The sequence below is a fragment of the Phocoena sinus genome, chromosome 14 (assembly GCF_008692025.1).
Source record: "Phocoena sinus isolate mPhoSin1 chromosome 14, mPhoSin1.pri, whole genome shotgun sequence".
In the NCBI taxonomy this organism is placed as follows: Eukaryota; Metazoa; Chordata; class Mammalia; order Artiodactyla; family Phocoenidae; genus Phocoena; species Phocoena sinus.
In genome coordinates this window covers 74,630,224-74,644,677 of record NC_045776.1, presented here as the reverse complement: position 1 = coordinate 74,644,677, position 14,454 = coordinate 74,630,224, and the positions used below count along the sequence as shown (strand labels likewise).

The following is a 14,454-nucleotide window of genomic DNA, read 5'->3' as shown; positions in this document are numbered from 1 at the left end:
GGGGCTTTGTTTTTCCCTGGAAGACTCAGTTATGTTTGGGGAGTCTCCCAGGTGAACATTTGGTGACTTCATCCTGCATTTGGAACAACACTAGCAAATATCTCCCATGAGTGCTCTGTGGGCTCCACCCCTGCACCCTGGCCCAACAGTGAATCCAGGAGCTACAAATCAGAGCATCCTTTATGCTACCTTAAAGTAGAAGTCTTCCCCAGAGCCATTCTTGCTGTTCTCTCACTGGAGGCAGCAAGCACTGTTACAGCTGATTGCAGTTGGAAACACTGCGTACAGTAATGTTAACACAAGCGGTTGCTCCTACGAGCCCTTGTGAAGTAACAGTATTTATGCCCATTTTTCAGATGTGCAATTCGAGGGGTGGGGACAGGCAGACAGGGGAGCCATGGGCCTCGTTTGTCATCAGTGTTGGTGGGCTGCTGTGTGCCCAGCACCCCCCCGCGGAAGGCAGGTTTGTGGGTCCCTCTTGCTCTCGGATCACAGACCTGCCACCTCTGTTTTCAGGCCTTGCCCAGAGGGAACATTTCTCCATCCAAGCTCTAGTGGCTTTGAAGCTTTCATTAACTTCAGAGTATAGATAAGGAAACCATAAACTCAGACCCATTCACTTGGTGAGGGTTAGGCCAAGTTCTTGGATCAAATGAAAATGAAGACCTTGAATGCTAAGTCCTCTGATCCACCTTCCCAACCTGGCCCCCATCCACGTGGCAGTGGCCCCAGCACTTTCCAGGCCATGAGAAATTCCACCTCAGTTATACCCCTGGCTGACGGGCCTTCATTCTTGCACTACCCCTCCCAGAAATTAGAACCAATAAGCAAAAGTCTTAAACGTAGGGCTGTTCATACCATCTCATTTATTTATTTATTTTTTGGCTGTGCCGCGCGGCGTGCGAGATCTTAGTTCCCTGACCAGGGATCGAACCCGTGCCCCCTGCATTGGGAGCATGGAGCCTTAACCGCTGGACTGCCAGGGGAGGTCCCCTATCATCTCGTTTATTTAACAGTCACATAATCTCACATTTTTTTCATTTGAATCACTTTCACTACCAAACCTTCCCGTGGGCTGCTGTCTCTTGCTTCTGATCTATCCCCACTCCATATTTCTTCAGCCGAAGATCTTGTCCTCTGTTTCCATGGAAGCTTCCCTAACCGCCCCTAACCGGTTGGGGTAGTGGCTGCACTTCTACACCTTCGCATCCTCTGAATACATGACGCAGAGGCCCACTTGCTCCCGCACCTCCATGTGACAGGTTTGATTCATGTCTCATGTACTGAATCAGGGTTTGCTTTGTGCCTGAGTAGGTGCTATTGTTTTGGGTCCTGATGTGCCTGTTTCTGGGAGCACAAATTTTTGCAAAGTCACGGACCGCATCTTCTCTGCACACACCCGGGGCACTTAATAACAGACTCCCATGAAGTAACATATCTGGGAGTGAGTCACTAGGTTCCCAAAACACCCAGGGTCCCAAGTGACTCTGTTTGTCACAGCTTAACCAGCCCCTGGAACCATCTGGGGTGACCAGGAGACTCATTCACGTGTGATCAGGTCAGAACTAGGCCGGGCGGGGCCTGGCCCCTGCTTGCCCTAGGAGCAGCCTACTTTGGGGATGTCTTTGGTCTCTGCTTTCGGAGTTCTCCGGGGTGCACACGTCTCATAATTGCCATGTCAGCCCCGGGGTGGTGTGGTCCCACCTTCCCTCACCTCTGAGCTCGCCCCTCCACCACCCTACCCCGCGTAGGCCACCTCTCCCTCTTGTTAATCTCTCTTTTTGTTAGACTGGGATTTTATTTATTTGTTTTTTCTTATTCTTTGAGCTCTTGCTGGAAGTCAGCTCGGGCAGTGTGACTGTGCTCAGCGCTGGCTAATGGCTTGGAGCCACTCCAGGCTGCCGGTTGCGTCGGCTTTCACTTGTGGGTGATCGTCGACGAGCGTGCTGCCTTTTCTCTGTGACACCCCAGGGTCCCCTCTCTTGCCAGCTCGGCTCTTCGCACTTGGCTGGCCTGCCTTTTTGTTGTGAATGGCAGTTTTTCCTGTGCACCCTGGAGCCTGTCTGGCCACCTCGATGGGGCTCAGACTTCCTCACTTGCAGAGCCTGCTCAGCCTTCAGGCCAGTTGAGCTGTTTGCTTTTGCTGCGTGTTTTGTGCTGTTCCCTTTTGGAGCTTGGACACTGTCCCAGGGTGGGCAGGGGCTCCCAAGTCTGGAGACGGGGATAGCTTGGGAGAATCCTCAGGTTGTTAGACGTGTGTGTGTGTTGGGCGAGTGATCGTACATGCTGCTGATGTAGTGTGTTCTGACATTTCTTCAGAGTCTCTTGGTCTGTAGCAAAGGATGGCATTGAATTTCTAGTGTCATCTCTCAGCAGCTGTGCGAACTTGAAGGAGGAGCTAAGCTTCGGTTTCTCCCTGAGTTTCACTTTCTTCAGCTGTACAACGGGGAGAAGAACATCTCCATTCAGGGTTGACATAAAGATTAAATGGGAAATTCCATATAACATCTCCCGGCACCACCTCAGTAAGTGGAAACTCTAACTAATAGTAAAGTATCAGGGTTTCATTTTCAACAAAGTAGCGATGACGCCCTTTCTAGAGCCTCTGAGTAGATAATCTAAGGACTCCGCGTTGAGGACTTGAGCTTGCCCTTCCTTTTATTAAATTCTTCCTCTTAAGGAATGTTAATTGGGTTTTGGATTTTCTTAGGGATCCCGTGGTGGCGAATGGGGAAACCATATGTTAATTTCCTTGACCGTCCAGGTGCACCGCAGAGACTATTCAACTGAAGTAGCCCCACCTCCTGCCCACTCTTTAGGATGGCTTTTTGGTTTCCATTGTATTTTTCTTTATTCACGATGCCTCTTTTGCGCTCTCTTCCCCACTCGACAGAAAGGGAACCGAGGAGGAGGAAGAGGAGGCCGAGCCCAGTGCCCGGCCACCGACTGCACAGGCTCTCAGGCCCTGCCGGCTCCCCTGGGAGCAGCACCCACCAGGACAGCCCGGGTCCTGGAGAAGTGGCGTGCCCAGGCCATCAAACTCTCTGCGGGTTGTAGACTTCCTCCTGCCATGTCACTCCGCCAAGGCGCCTGTGCCTCCCAGCCGTCTTACCCCTTGTTGCCGCTCTTCTGAGTATAGCCACCAGCTCACAGGAGATCCAGATGCTGGGCTGTGGCCAGTGTTCACGGGAGCTGGGTCCAGTCAGCCCCCCAGGCGCTCCCAGGTAGGGGCTAGAGCAGACCTCTGATCAGTAGCCACGTGGAGAACGAGTCTCATGGCCAGACTTGTTCCCCTGAGCACCATTTATCCGCTGACCCGCTGCAGAGGCCCAGGGAGCGCCAGCGTGCAGTGAAAAATGCCTTTGTCTCCGTTTGCTGTTGTGCTGCTTCCGTCCCCATCCCCGTGCGTTTCACAATTAGCATCTCCAGTGCTTCCAAGTGAATACAGGACAGATGTTCGCACAGGTGCTGCCGTCTTCACTGGGTAAACAGAGTGGAGTTGGCATGTTTTTCTGTGTGTGTGTGTGTGTGTGTGTGTGCAAAGTAGGCCTTGGAGATGGTTGTAGTGTTTACAAATGTTTTCTCAAAGCATCCGATGCACTTTTGCACGTGGTAGGTGCTCAATAAATACTTTGTGATGAGTTATTAGTGGGAATAAAAGCCTTTTGTTTCATAAAAAACCCAGGGGCCCGGGAGCAGGAACTACAATTCCAAGTCAAGCCTTGAAATTCACAGACTAAAGAAGATGGAAATAATTTCCAGCCTCACCGAGAAATTATCTGCCAGCATCTGGCAAACCCCTTCTTCTCTCTTTGCCTTGGCGGAGGGTGGTGGTGGGTTGTGTAGCAGTGGCAAGACATGGTTCTTCACGTGCAGGGTGGTCAGGACAATCAGTGGAGGTGACCCCAGCGGCTCCTGGCAAGTTAACTGCTCTGTAAACACGAGCGCACCATGGCTCCTCCGGGGAAAGGACCTTGCCCTTTTGCCTGTGCAGAATGTAGATGGGATTACGGTATAACTGAGAATGCCCTCCCGGCCTGCGTTTTTCCGATTGGCACACCTGGTCCAACTGCTCTGCTGGTAAAACCCAGCAGCTCAAGTCCAGTCTCCTTAACGTGGCTTACAGCCCACCCGCTGCTCCTGCCTCACAAAAGAGTCAGGCTGCTGGGCTCAGACCCCAGCCTGGCCCCTTTCTTGCTCTGTGACCTTGGGCAAATCACTTAGCCTCTCTGGGCCTTAGTTTCCCCTTCTGGAAACTGAAGATATTAATAGTCTCTAGTTCATGGGGCTTTTTGTACTTAAAAGAATTAACAAACGTAAAGCACTGAGTGTGAGCTGTTATTCTTGTTCTCATTCCCACACATCAGCCTTATCTCTGGCTTCAGAATTGCCGAACCCTCTGCAGTTTCCCAGACATCCCCTGCCATTTGCTTCTCTGTGCTTTATGCATGACCTTCCTGTTTCTGGAATGTACCCCTCACCCCATCCCCATCCCCCTTTTGAACACCTTTTCATCCCTCCTCCTTTCAAAGCCAGCACGGATATCGCCCCTGAATCCCTCTCTGCCTCTTTTCTCCAGCCCCCGTGGACGGTCGTTGTCATCACATCCTTTTCTAGGCTGTTGTAACTAACAAGTGCCTTTAACGCACCAGAATCACATCCCTTCTTCTGCCTCCTGATTGTGAACTCCGTGAGGGCAAAGTTCATGGTTTTACTTTTTCAAATCCAACACCTAACTCAATGCCTGGTATATAGTAGGTGCTGAGGAAATGTCTCCTCAAATGAAACCATATTTGTTTGCATCTAGAAGGTCAGCCTTTTAAAAACTTGCTCCTCCCCTTTTCTTCCTCAAATAACCGCATGATTTATTAAGACTAGAGACTTGCTCTCAAGGTCACATTTGCAACCTCAGGTGTGAGTTCCCAGCGTGGCCAGTTTGAGGGTGGGCCCCTGGGACAGCAGTTGCTACTCTAAGTTACCAAGAGAGGCTTATTTTCCGGGCCCCTCCCAAGAGTCTGTTGTTTCTGATCTTCACCCCTCCCGACTTTCCGTACATCTCCTCTGTTTATAGCTGCTGCTCTCAACTTGCTACCCAGTTCAAGTCCCTTCCGTGGCTGGCCTTGTGTATCCGCAGGGAATCCCTCTGGATTTGGCCACGTAGGTCCCTGTCAGCTGGCCAGAAACAGAGTTGTCCTCTGTTTCCATGGAGGCTTCCCTAACCGCCCCTAACCGTTTGGGGTAGTGGCTGCACTTCTACACCTTCGCATCCTCTGAATACACTACACAGAGGCCCACTTGCTCCCTAGCACCTGCACCGTGAGGGCAAAGTTCATGGTTTTACTTTTTCAACGCAGGGTGTTATCCAGGCTACTTCCAAACCCGGGCTCCTTCTAGAACATTGCTTGACCCAGTACCGGCCTGGGTGAGCCTTTCATCTTTCCTTTCCTCCTCTGGCTTAAGCCTTTGGCAGGACAGGTTTTGGGCTTGAGGCCAGCGATTCAACTGGGAGGGCTGCACGCCAGCTCTCGCCTTTGTGGAGGTTAGTCTATTTGCCCGGAGTTCTGCCTGGGTTTACAGCCTCTCCTAACGTGCGTTGATGACGCGGGTCTACCTCCCAGGCCATCGTGCAGTCAGTCGTCAGCAGAGAAGTCTCGAGCAGCAGGAAATGTGCGCTCTGCTTGCTTTCGGTGTAGTGTCTTTTGCCTTATTTTTATCTGGGGGCCTTTAAAGAGCCACAGCCGGCACAGAAGCAGGGCGGCGACGCCGTGCCTGGAAAACTCATCAGCGTCACTCTGGTTGGTTCTCCTCCCCTTCAAGCCTCTTCCCATGGAGTGGGGCTCTCAGCGACAACTGGCAAACGGTTGGGGGATTGCTCGTTGTTTCTGCTGGGCACTGGTGTCCGGAGGGCTCCAAGGGCTTTGTGGGTATTCGCATTCGTTTCTCAGATGCCCAGGTGCACAGTTGGCACCAGTCTCCCAGTTAGTGGATGAAGAAACTGAGGCTCTGGGGATCAAGATCGTGAACCAAGGACTGGGAGGGGCACAGCTGGGAGCGAACTTGGGTGTTCAGGGCTACGTTTTGTCTTGAAGAGGATGTGCGGGATGCGTGTATGTGTGAACGCATAAGGTTGTGTATGTGTACGAGAATGAGAATGAAAAGGAGGGAGGATTGAATGGGGGCGTGGGGTCCTCAGTATAAACCTGCCCAAGAACAGTCACTGCCTTGCAGTCTTTCCCATCAGAACTACCTCCCACGAGGAGCTCATAGGCCTTTTATCCAAAGCAACCTCTTGCCAGGCCCCAAAGGAAGGCCGCAGTGATTTACCCAGCCCTAGTGGACCCTGCGCTCGCTGGATGAGGGGGCTGGGTCACAGAAGCCCTCCTCACCTGCCCGTTCTTTTCCTCTCCTCCCTGGCTCCACTTTATAGCCGGCATATGGAAACTGTTTCTGTTTACCCAGTGCCACCAGGATGCTGCTGCACGCGGAAATCTTGGATTCCCCACAGGGTCGTTTCAGAGGCTGCATGCAAAGCAGCCAGCTGTTTTGCAGGGAGCCTCTGGGCCCTGTTACATCAGCTTGGAGGAAAACGTTACCATCTGTGAAAACAGGTCATCCTGGTTTGTCTGCCTGTCCTCTGTGTGGGGAACTTCTCTCCTACTTGGAGGCAGTTCTTTTGTTGTTGTTATTGTTGTTTTGTATTCCAGTGCCTGTCAGTTCAGCAGTTTCTTTCTGTTCCTTCTCCTCTATGTTCACCTCCCTGGGCTGACTGCCAGGATGCAGGGAGGGCAGTTAAGGGGTTGGTGATGCGTAAATCTTTAGTGGCGAAGGTCGTTGGGCCTGAAAAGGCTGCAGGCTGGTTTCACAGGAGACTTCTCTGCCCAGGGCACCCGAAGTGCAGAACAAAGTATTTCTCTTTGGGGGTTGGGGTTGGGGGGACTTGCCCTAGAGGCTCCGAATGGGATCTTCCTGGTTGCCAAGAATGTTCCTGGTCAGCTTCCTCTGGCCCTTCTCCTGCGAGCGGAGAAGCTGGTTTGCTGTGGGAGCCAGAAGACTGCCGCTCCCACCCTCCTGCGCTGCTGTGTATCATTTTTTTCCTCCTTCTTCCCGCCCGTTTCTGGGCCAGCTGCCTCCCAGGAAAGACGGAAATGCAGAGGCGAGGGCCAGCCATCATGTTCCTGGACGAGGCGGCGGATGGCCAGCTCCCCGACAGCCCCGTCGTGAGGTCATCCCACCTCCTCCAGCTGGGCCCTTGCGGTATGCCTTGACCTTGCCTTTCCAGCTCGTCTGGAGACACCCACCCTGCTCTGGGCGAGCACGGTGCCAAAGTCAGAGGTCGAACGTGTTGATTCTTATGTGGTCTCTGACAACCACTGGTGTGAGAGCTGGTCCCTGATCACAGGAGGGGGCTGGACCTGGGGTGCTGTGTGAGAGCCCTCCAGACCGCCTTGTTGTCCAGACTCTCCCTGTGCAGGGGATGCCCCGAAAGTTGCATCATCAACTTTCACCTGGAGACCCGGGGGCCGCTGTTTCTCCCAGCAAGTGCAGATTTGGCCCAGGTTGGGTAGGATTAGGCCAGTGGCTTATTCTCTTTGATTTGTCTCACAGCTGTGCACCAGCAATTACATGGTGGCAGACAGTGGGCGTCAGACCACTGTCCACATTACTCTAGTGAGGGATGAGTGACCAGTGTTTGTGGTGGGGAAGCTCTAGAAGGGGAGCCAGGAGGCCCAGGTGCTAGAGCTGGCTCTCTGATGGATCAGCCCTGTTACACAGGCACACCTCCCCTCCCTGGCCCCAGTTTCCCATCTCTAAGAGACCGGCATTCAATTAAGTGGTCTCTGTGATCCATTTCAGACCTGACCATCATCCTTTCTAAGACCCCAGACCTGACACTCATCGTTTCTAAGATGAGCAGCAGAAAGTACTCAAGTCCATGCAGGGAAGCCCCGTAGCCCATAGAGCACGCTAAACCCTGCTCTGTGGTTTAGCGTGGGGATTCTCAGCACAGAACCTGCTGACCTTCTGAAGGTGTGAGACCCGGGCAAGTTCACAGATCTCTCTGGGCTTCCATTGCCTCATCTGTAAAATGGGCACAATAATGGTCGCTACCTCATAGGGTTATTGTGAGTATGAAATTTATAGAAATATATACATTTATATAAATACATAGATAAATATATGGTGCTGAGAATAGCCTGGCACACAGAATATGCCCTGTAAGTGTGTTTGTTATTTTAGCAAAAGCTGAGTTGATGAGGTTTGGGCTACATAGATTTGTGGGGCTGAGGTTCATTAGGGTAGGGGAGAGACGTGTGTGCTAAAAAAGACCCTGTCACCCTCTCGGTGCAGCGAGGCAGTGCTGGTGGAAGGCTTCTGGTAGCCAGCAGGATCCAAGCGGCTGGGCTCTGCACCAGGTGTGGCATGGCCGGCCCCGTGGGTGGTTCGTGAGTTGGGAGTCATTTTTAAAGCCATCTGTACCCCCTTGCCTGTCCCCCTCACCGTCTTTATGTATCTGTAAATTCATAGATGCTGTGAATTGCAAAGGCAGCTGGTCCAACTTGCCACTTGCTGGGGGAACCTCCTGCTGTTGAAGCCTCCTCTTGAGGCCCCGTGTTGATGGCGTATGTGCTGCCTTGGCAGACAGGTGGCCCCAGAGGGCAGGGACTATCCAGGTACCTCCAGTCCCCAGCCAGGGCCCCCAGCACCTAAGAGCTGCACTCTGCCCCTGGGGATGCCCATCAAAACAACGAGTAGAACAATGCCATTCACTGTTGATTTTAAAATATTTTTATTAAGAATTCTTCCTTTAAAAAATTTATTTATTTATTTATTTATTTTTGGCTGTGCTGGGTCTTCTTTTCTGTGCGAGGGCTTTCTCTAGTTGTGGCGAGCGGTGGCCACTCTTCATCGCGGTGAGCGGGCCTCTCGCTATCGCGGCCCCTCTTGTTGCAGAGCACAGGCTCCAGACGTGCAGGCTTAGTAATTGTGGCTCGCGGGCCCAGTTGCTCCGCGGCACGTGGGATCTTCCCAGACCAGGGTTCGAACCCGTGTCCCCTGCATTGGCCGGCAGATTCTCAACCACTGCGCCACCAGGGAAGCCCAAGAATTATTTCTAACTTACAGATCACACGAGGAATAAAATGACAAATACGTATGTACCCAGCGCGACCAGAGCTTAGTGCTTACTTAATTTTAATAAATCAAACATGACAGAGTTAAAGCCCCCTTTGCCCAGTGCATTTGGGGGCAGCTCTTTTTTTAAGATTCTTCTTTCGATGTGGACCATTTTTAAAGTTTTTATTGCATTTGTTACAATATTGCCTCTGTTTTATGTTTTTGGTTTTTCTGGCCACGAGGCATGTGGGGTCTTAGCTCCCTGACCAGGGATTGAATCCGCACCCCCTGCATAGGAAGGTGAAGTCTTAACCACTGGACCGACCGCCAGGGAAGTCCCGGGGGCAGCTCTTGTAGTTAGAAAAGCCTCCCTGGGATCTGGTGGAAATGCCCGTCCTGTGACATCTCCTCCCAAGTCCTTGTTCTGCCCTTTGTAGCCTCACAACATGTCTCCTCACACCTGCCAGCCACCAGATGTGATCTGTGGCTAGAGAGCATACGTTTTGTCTCTGTGATGCTCGCTGTTGCATGGGGGCCCCGGCATCCTAGTACTTGGCAGTAGCCAGCTGCCCTCTGAAGATCTACCTGTCCTTTAGGAGTTTGGGAAGGAACAGGAAATGGAGAGAGATGCAGCGGGAGCCAGATCCTAAAGACTCTTGCTGAGTCTGAAGTCTTTCCTGAGGGCGAGCTATTGAAAGATTGTTAAGCAGCTGAGGGATACGATCAGATTTATGCTTTACCGACTTCATCCTGCAACAAGACCCCCGCGGTCAGGGAAAGGCCCAGGCAGCGAGAACCAGCCTGAAGGCTGTTGCTGACTTTTAGGTGAAAGGCAGGAGGCTCCAGTGAATGTGGGGAGTGGAGATGGATTAGAGAGAGGAGAGCCTCCCAGACCTGGCGACTTATAGGCCATGGTGGGGGGGTGGGGTGGGGGGAAGGTGATGTGAAAGATTTCCGGCCGTGAGGACCGTCCTCCCAAGGCAGCCGGAAGGCTGGTCTGTCTCCCTGTCCCAGGGGTCCTTGTGGATTTCAGAGACTGGATGGAATTTTTTGTGCATCCGGGGAGAAGACTGTCTCTCACCCAAACCAGGGCCCTTCAAGATACCAAGGGTTGGGCTTCCCTGGTGGCGCAGTGGTTGAGAGTCCGCCTGTCGATGCAGGGGACACGGGTTCGTGCCCCGGTCCGGGAAGATCCCACATGCCGCGGAGCGGCTGGGCCCGTGAGCCATGGCCGCTGAGCCTGCGCGTCCGGAGCTTGTGCTCCGCAACGGGAGAGGCCGCGACGGTGAGAGGCCCGCGTACCGCAAAAAAAAAAAAAAAATTATGCCGAGTGAAAGAAGCCAAACAAAAAAAAAGAGTACATACTGTGATGCTGTTTACATAAAATTTTAAGAGATGCAGGTTCGTCTGATCGTGACAGAAAGCAGATGAGCGGTTGCCTGAGGATGGATGGGTGGGGGGGAGGGCTTGAAAGGGTGACGGTTATATTACCTTGATTGTATTTAGTAATGGTTTCACGAGTGTGTACGCATGTCAACACATATCAAATTGAATATTTAAATATGTGCAGTTTATTGTGTGTCAAATATATCTCAGTAAAAGTATTTAAAACTCGGCAGAGAAGAGCTTTGCAGAGGGCAGACCTGACTGCCCTTGCTTAGCAGTTCAAAGTCAGAAGGAGCAGTTGTGACCCAACAGCCCTTTGAACACTGCCAGTTTCCTCTCCTTTCCTGTTTGGTTGTGAGCTTTACACATCTGCTCCCTGCCACTGTGCGTGACTCATTAGCCAAACATTTGATTCTTTACCGTCCCATAGGTGGGTCATTGGGAATGTGGGTTAGGGGAACCAAATTCTCATCCTAGATTCTCTTCTTCCCAATAAATTTACAAAGCTGAGAGTTCATTTCTCGGTGCCATCGCATATGTCAGTGGAGACACCTGAGTGTTACGACGAGCCCAACCCAAACAGGCTTAAGTGTAAAAGGATATTTGTGGGCTCAGACTTCAGAAACGCTACGAGGTAGATTTTGGGCACAGCTTGATCCCAGGGATGTAACTCGGGCAGGTTTTCCCCAGGTCGTGGCAGAGGCAACCGCCAACAGCAACAGGGAAAGAGCCCCTCCTTTCTAACTGGTCCAGGAGAAGTTCCAAGTTCAGCCCTCATTGGCCGGGCTTGGGTCAGCACCGCTGCCTGAACCAACGCCTGTCCTGGGGGGCTGAGGGGATCTCATTGCACTGGATCATCTGCCTGGGGGCCAGGGGTGGAGTTGGCCAGAGCCAAAGAATATGGACAGAGGGTAGAGAGGGGATGTCCTTCAAAAGCAGATGGGGCTGTGTTACTGCAAGGAAAGGGCATGGATGTCAGCAGGGAAAAGCCACAGAGGACACCGCACCAGTGAAAAACTCCAATTGGTTTTATTTTTTGACAAGGTAGTATACTAACACGCTTCCAAAAGTCAGAAGTAATCAAAAAGATCACTCCCTCTGAGTGACTTCTACACCACTGTTCCCTACATCCGTTGTAGGCAATCAATTTCATCGAGTTCTAATTTGTTCTTCCTGTTTCTTTTGTTAAGTAGATATCTCTGTTTCCTTGTTTTCTCCCTTTCTTACACAAAAGATAGCATACAGTATGTGCTTTTTTTGTACTTGCTTTTTTCACTTAACAAGAGAAGGAAAAACTTTTTAAAATTGAGGTATGGTTGATGTACAATATATGTTTCAAGGGTATAACATAGTGATACACAATTTTTAAAGGTTATGCTTCATTTATAGTTATTATAAAATATTCCTCTGCTGCACAGTATACCCCTGTAGCTTATTTATTTTATACATAGTAGTTTGTATCTCTTAATCCCTATCCCTAGCTTGCCCCTCCCCCCTTCCCTCTCCCTACTAGTAACCACTAGTTTGTTCTCTATTTCTGAGTCTGCTTTTTTTGTTTATATTCAATAGTTTGTCTTATTTTTTAGATTCCACATATAAGTGATATCATAAAGTATTTGTCTTTCTCTGTCTGACTTATTTCACTAAGCATAATACCCTTCGTGTCCATCCATGTAAGAAAAACACTTTTAACTAGGCATGCTAATTCTTGCTGTCATTAGTACACGGGATGGTGCGTTGACTTACAGTTAATAGGATACGCGTGTGAGCGTACGAGGTGACTGCCAACCTTTTCTCCTGGTGAATGGTGTTTTTATTCTCTTAAGCCTGGGTTGTAAGTGAATCTCCTCTTGCAATGCAGATGGAGGCAAATATGCCGTCCATGACTCCTGCACCCCCAATCTGAGCTCAGGGGGCGAGAATTCCCCCTCCAGCCTCACCGGACACAACTGGGAGATGAATTATCAAGAGGCAGCAATCTACCTCCAGGTGAGTATCTTCCGGTCAGGACCTGGCCATTCTTGGCCCCTGTTGGTGGAGTAGGATAGCCGGGGTTCTATTGGGTGCCCAGCAACTCAATTCTGGCTCAGTGCTCCGTGCGTGAGCTTCTCATCTCCTAAGATCAGGCTGGGAGAGCCAACCCGATTGTGCCCACACGGAAGGGTGATGTGAACGGGCTTGTTCTCGGGACCCCCAGTTTGTGGCTCTGCCTGCCCCCAAGGTTCCCCAAGTCTGTCCACTTGGCCTCCCCTGCCCCGCTCCCTCTTCTCAGGCACATTGAGAGGCCGGTTCTTGGGAGGGAATTCTTTTATCTACTTAACACTGCTGACTTAGTGTGGGGAATCTAGAGATCTTTATTCCCTTCCTGTTTAACTTGCTGCTGCTCTCATGTTTGCTATTTCATGCTTGGTTTTTGTTTTTGTTTTTTTTAAAGAAAAAGAATACTTTTTATTAAAAGTCACGTATTCTCATTACAATAAGTTTCGGTACAAAGGCGATGTGAAAAAAAATTCACCTAACGCAGTCCCTGACAACATTATTTAAGAATAATACGTAGGTTTCATGGGTCTTCTAAAATAATTTTAAAGTCCTGTGGTAGCTACAGCTGTACAGTCTTTTTTTTTCCCCTAGCATGTGGCATAAGCTTTTTTCTCATGTTATATAACTCTTGTAAACAAATTTTAAAGTCTTTCTAATTCTATCTGGTAAGTGCGTCCTAATTTACTTAACTACCCTGATAAGGTTGGATATCTTCTCTTTTTATATTTCCCTTATTATGTATTTCCCTTATTATGCATTTCCTTATTATAAATTATAATCCGAGGACAATCTGTGCCTACGGCTGTTTCTCTCTTTTTCTCTTTAATATCTAGGATTATTTTATTAGGAAGGACTCCAAGAAGTGGAATCAGTGGGTAGAAGGAATCAACCTTTTTTAATGCCCTTGTTATATAGTATCGAATACTCTCCAAAGGGGATATTGCCTATTAACTTCCAGTCTGACTGTCTATGGCATTTTCACCTTAATCTTGCCATTTTTGTCATTAGAAGATTTCAGCTTCAGCTGTGCATTGAATAAGGGTTTGGGTGAGGAAATGGAATTTTAAAATTCATTTGAATGATCATTTTCCCCTAATCTTTTTTTCTTTGAAGCAGCTCTCCCTTGTAAGTATTTGCTTTGCTATTTTTTTAAAAAGATTTAATGAAATTCAGATACTTATTTGATAGTTACTTGGGTGTCTGTGTGTTTCTCGCATTTTATGGCTGTACTCCTCAAGAAATGTACTTTGATTCAGGCAATAGAAATGTTTTAGGGAAATTTTAGCAAGCTTGGGCATGCCAGTTGATGTGGCAGGGCCCCCCTATGTACTGTCACCTTCTCCAAAGTTGAATAGGTGCTAGACAAGAGGGTGGGATGGGTCAGAATATGGAATTAGAATAGCTGCTTGGTAATTCCTTCTTTCCTTAAGCAGGTGAGAACATTAGTAATAAAAATGGCTATCATCAAAAAGTCTACAAATAATAAATGCTGCGGAGGGTGTGGAGAAAAGGGAACCCTCCTACACTGTTGGTGGGAATGTAAATTGATGCAGCCACTATGGAAAATAGTATGGAGGTTTCCAAAAAGAACTAAAAATTGAGCTACGATATGGTCCAGCAGTCCCACTCCTGGGTATATATCCAGAAAAGACAAAAACTCTAATTTGAAAAGATACATGCACCCTGACGTTCATAGCAGCATTATTTACAATAGCTAAGACATGGAAGCAACCCAAGTACCTGTCAGCAGACAGTTGGTTTAAGATGTGGTGTATATATACACTATAGAATGTCAGACATAAAAAAGAATGAAATGTTGCCATTTGCAGCGGCATGGATGGACCTAGAGAATACTATACTAAGTGAAGTAAGTCAGACAGAGAAAGACAAATATTATATGATATCACTTATATG

At 49.5% G+C, this 14,454-nt stretch overlaps 1 protein-coding gene and 1 long non-coding RNA gene across 6 annotated transcripts in view; both read left to right on the top strand.

Annotated features, from left to right (window-relative positions):
- The window catches only part of TPCN1 (two pore segment channel 1), a 61,491-nt gene that overhangs the window by 15,705 nt on the left and 31,332 nt on the right, over positions 1 to 14,454 (top strand). For 3 of the 5 annotated variants that reach the window (XM_032653883.1, XM_032653885.1, XM_032653886.1), the window contains one exon: positions 12,362 to 12,489. The exons of 1 other annotated variant lie outside the window; for it this stretch is intronic. In XM_032653883.1, the coding sequence (XP_032509774.1) occupies positions 12,362 to 12,489 (128 nt within the window). Of the gene's footprint in view, positions 1 to 5,475; positions 5,796 to 12,361; positions 12,490 to 14,454 lie in introns of those variants that run through there. One more of the 5 variants, XM_032653887.1, reaches the window with a different exon arrangement.
- On the top strand, positions 1,113 to 3,648 carry LOC116764920. The gene is made up of 2 exons (XR_004353083.1): positions 1,113 to 2,525; positions 2,894 to 3,648. It is a non-coding gene; the product is annotated as an uncharacterized LOC116764920 (long non-coding RNA).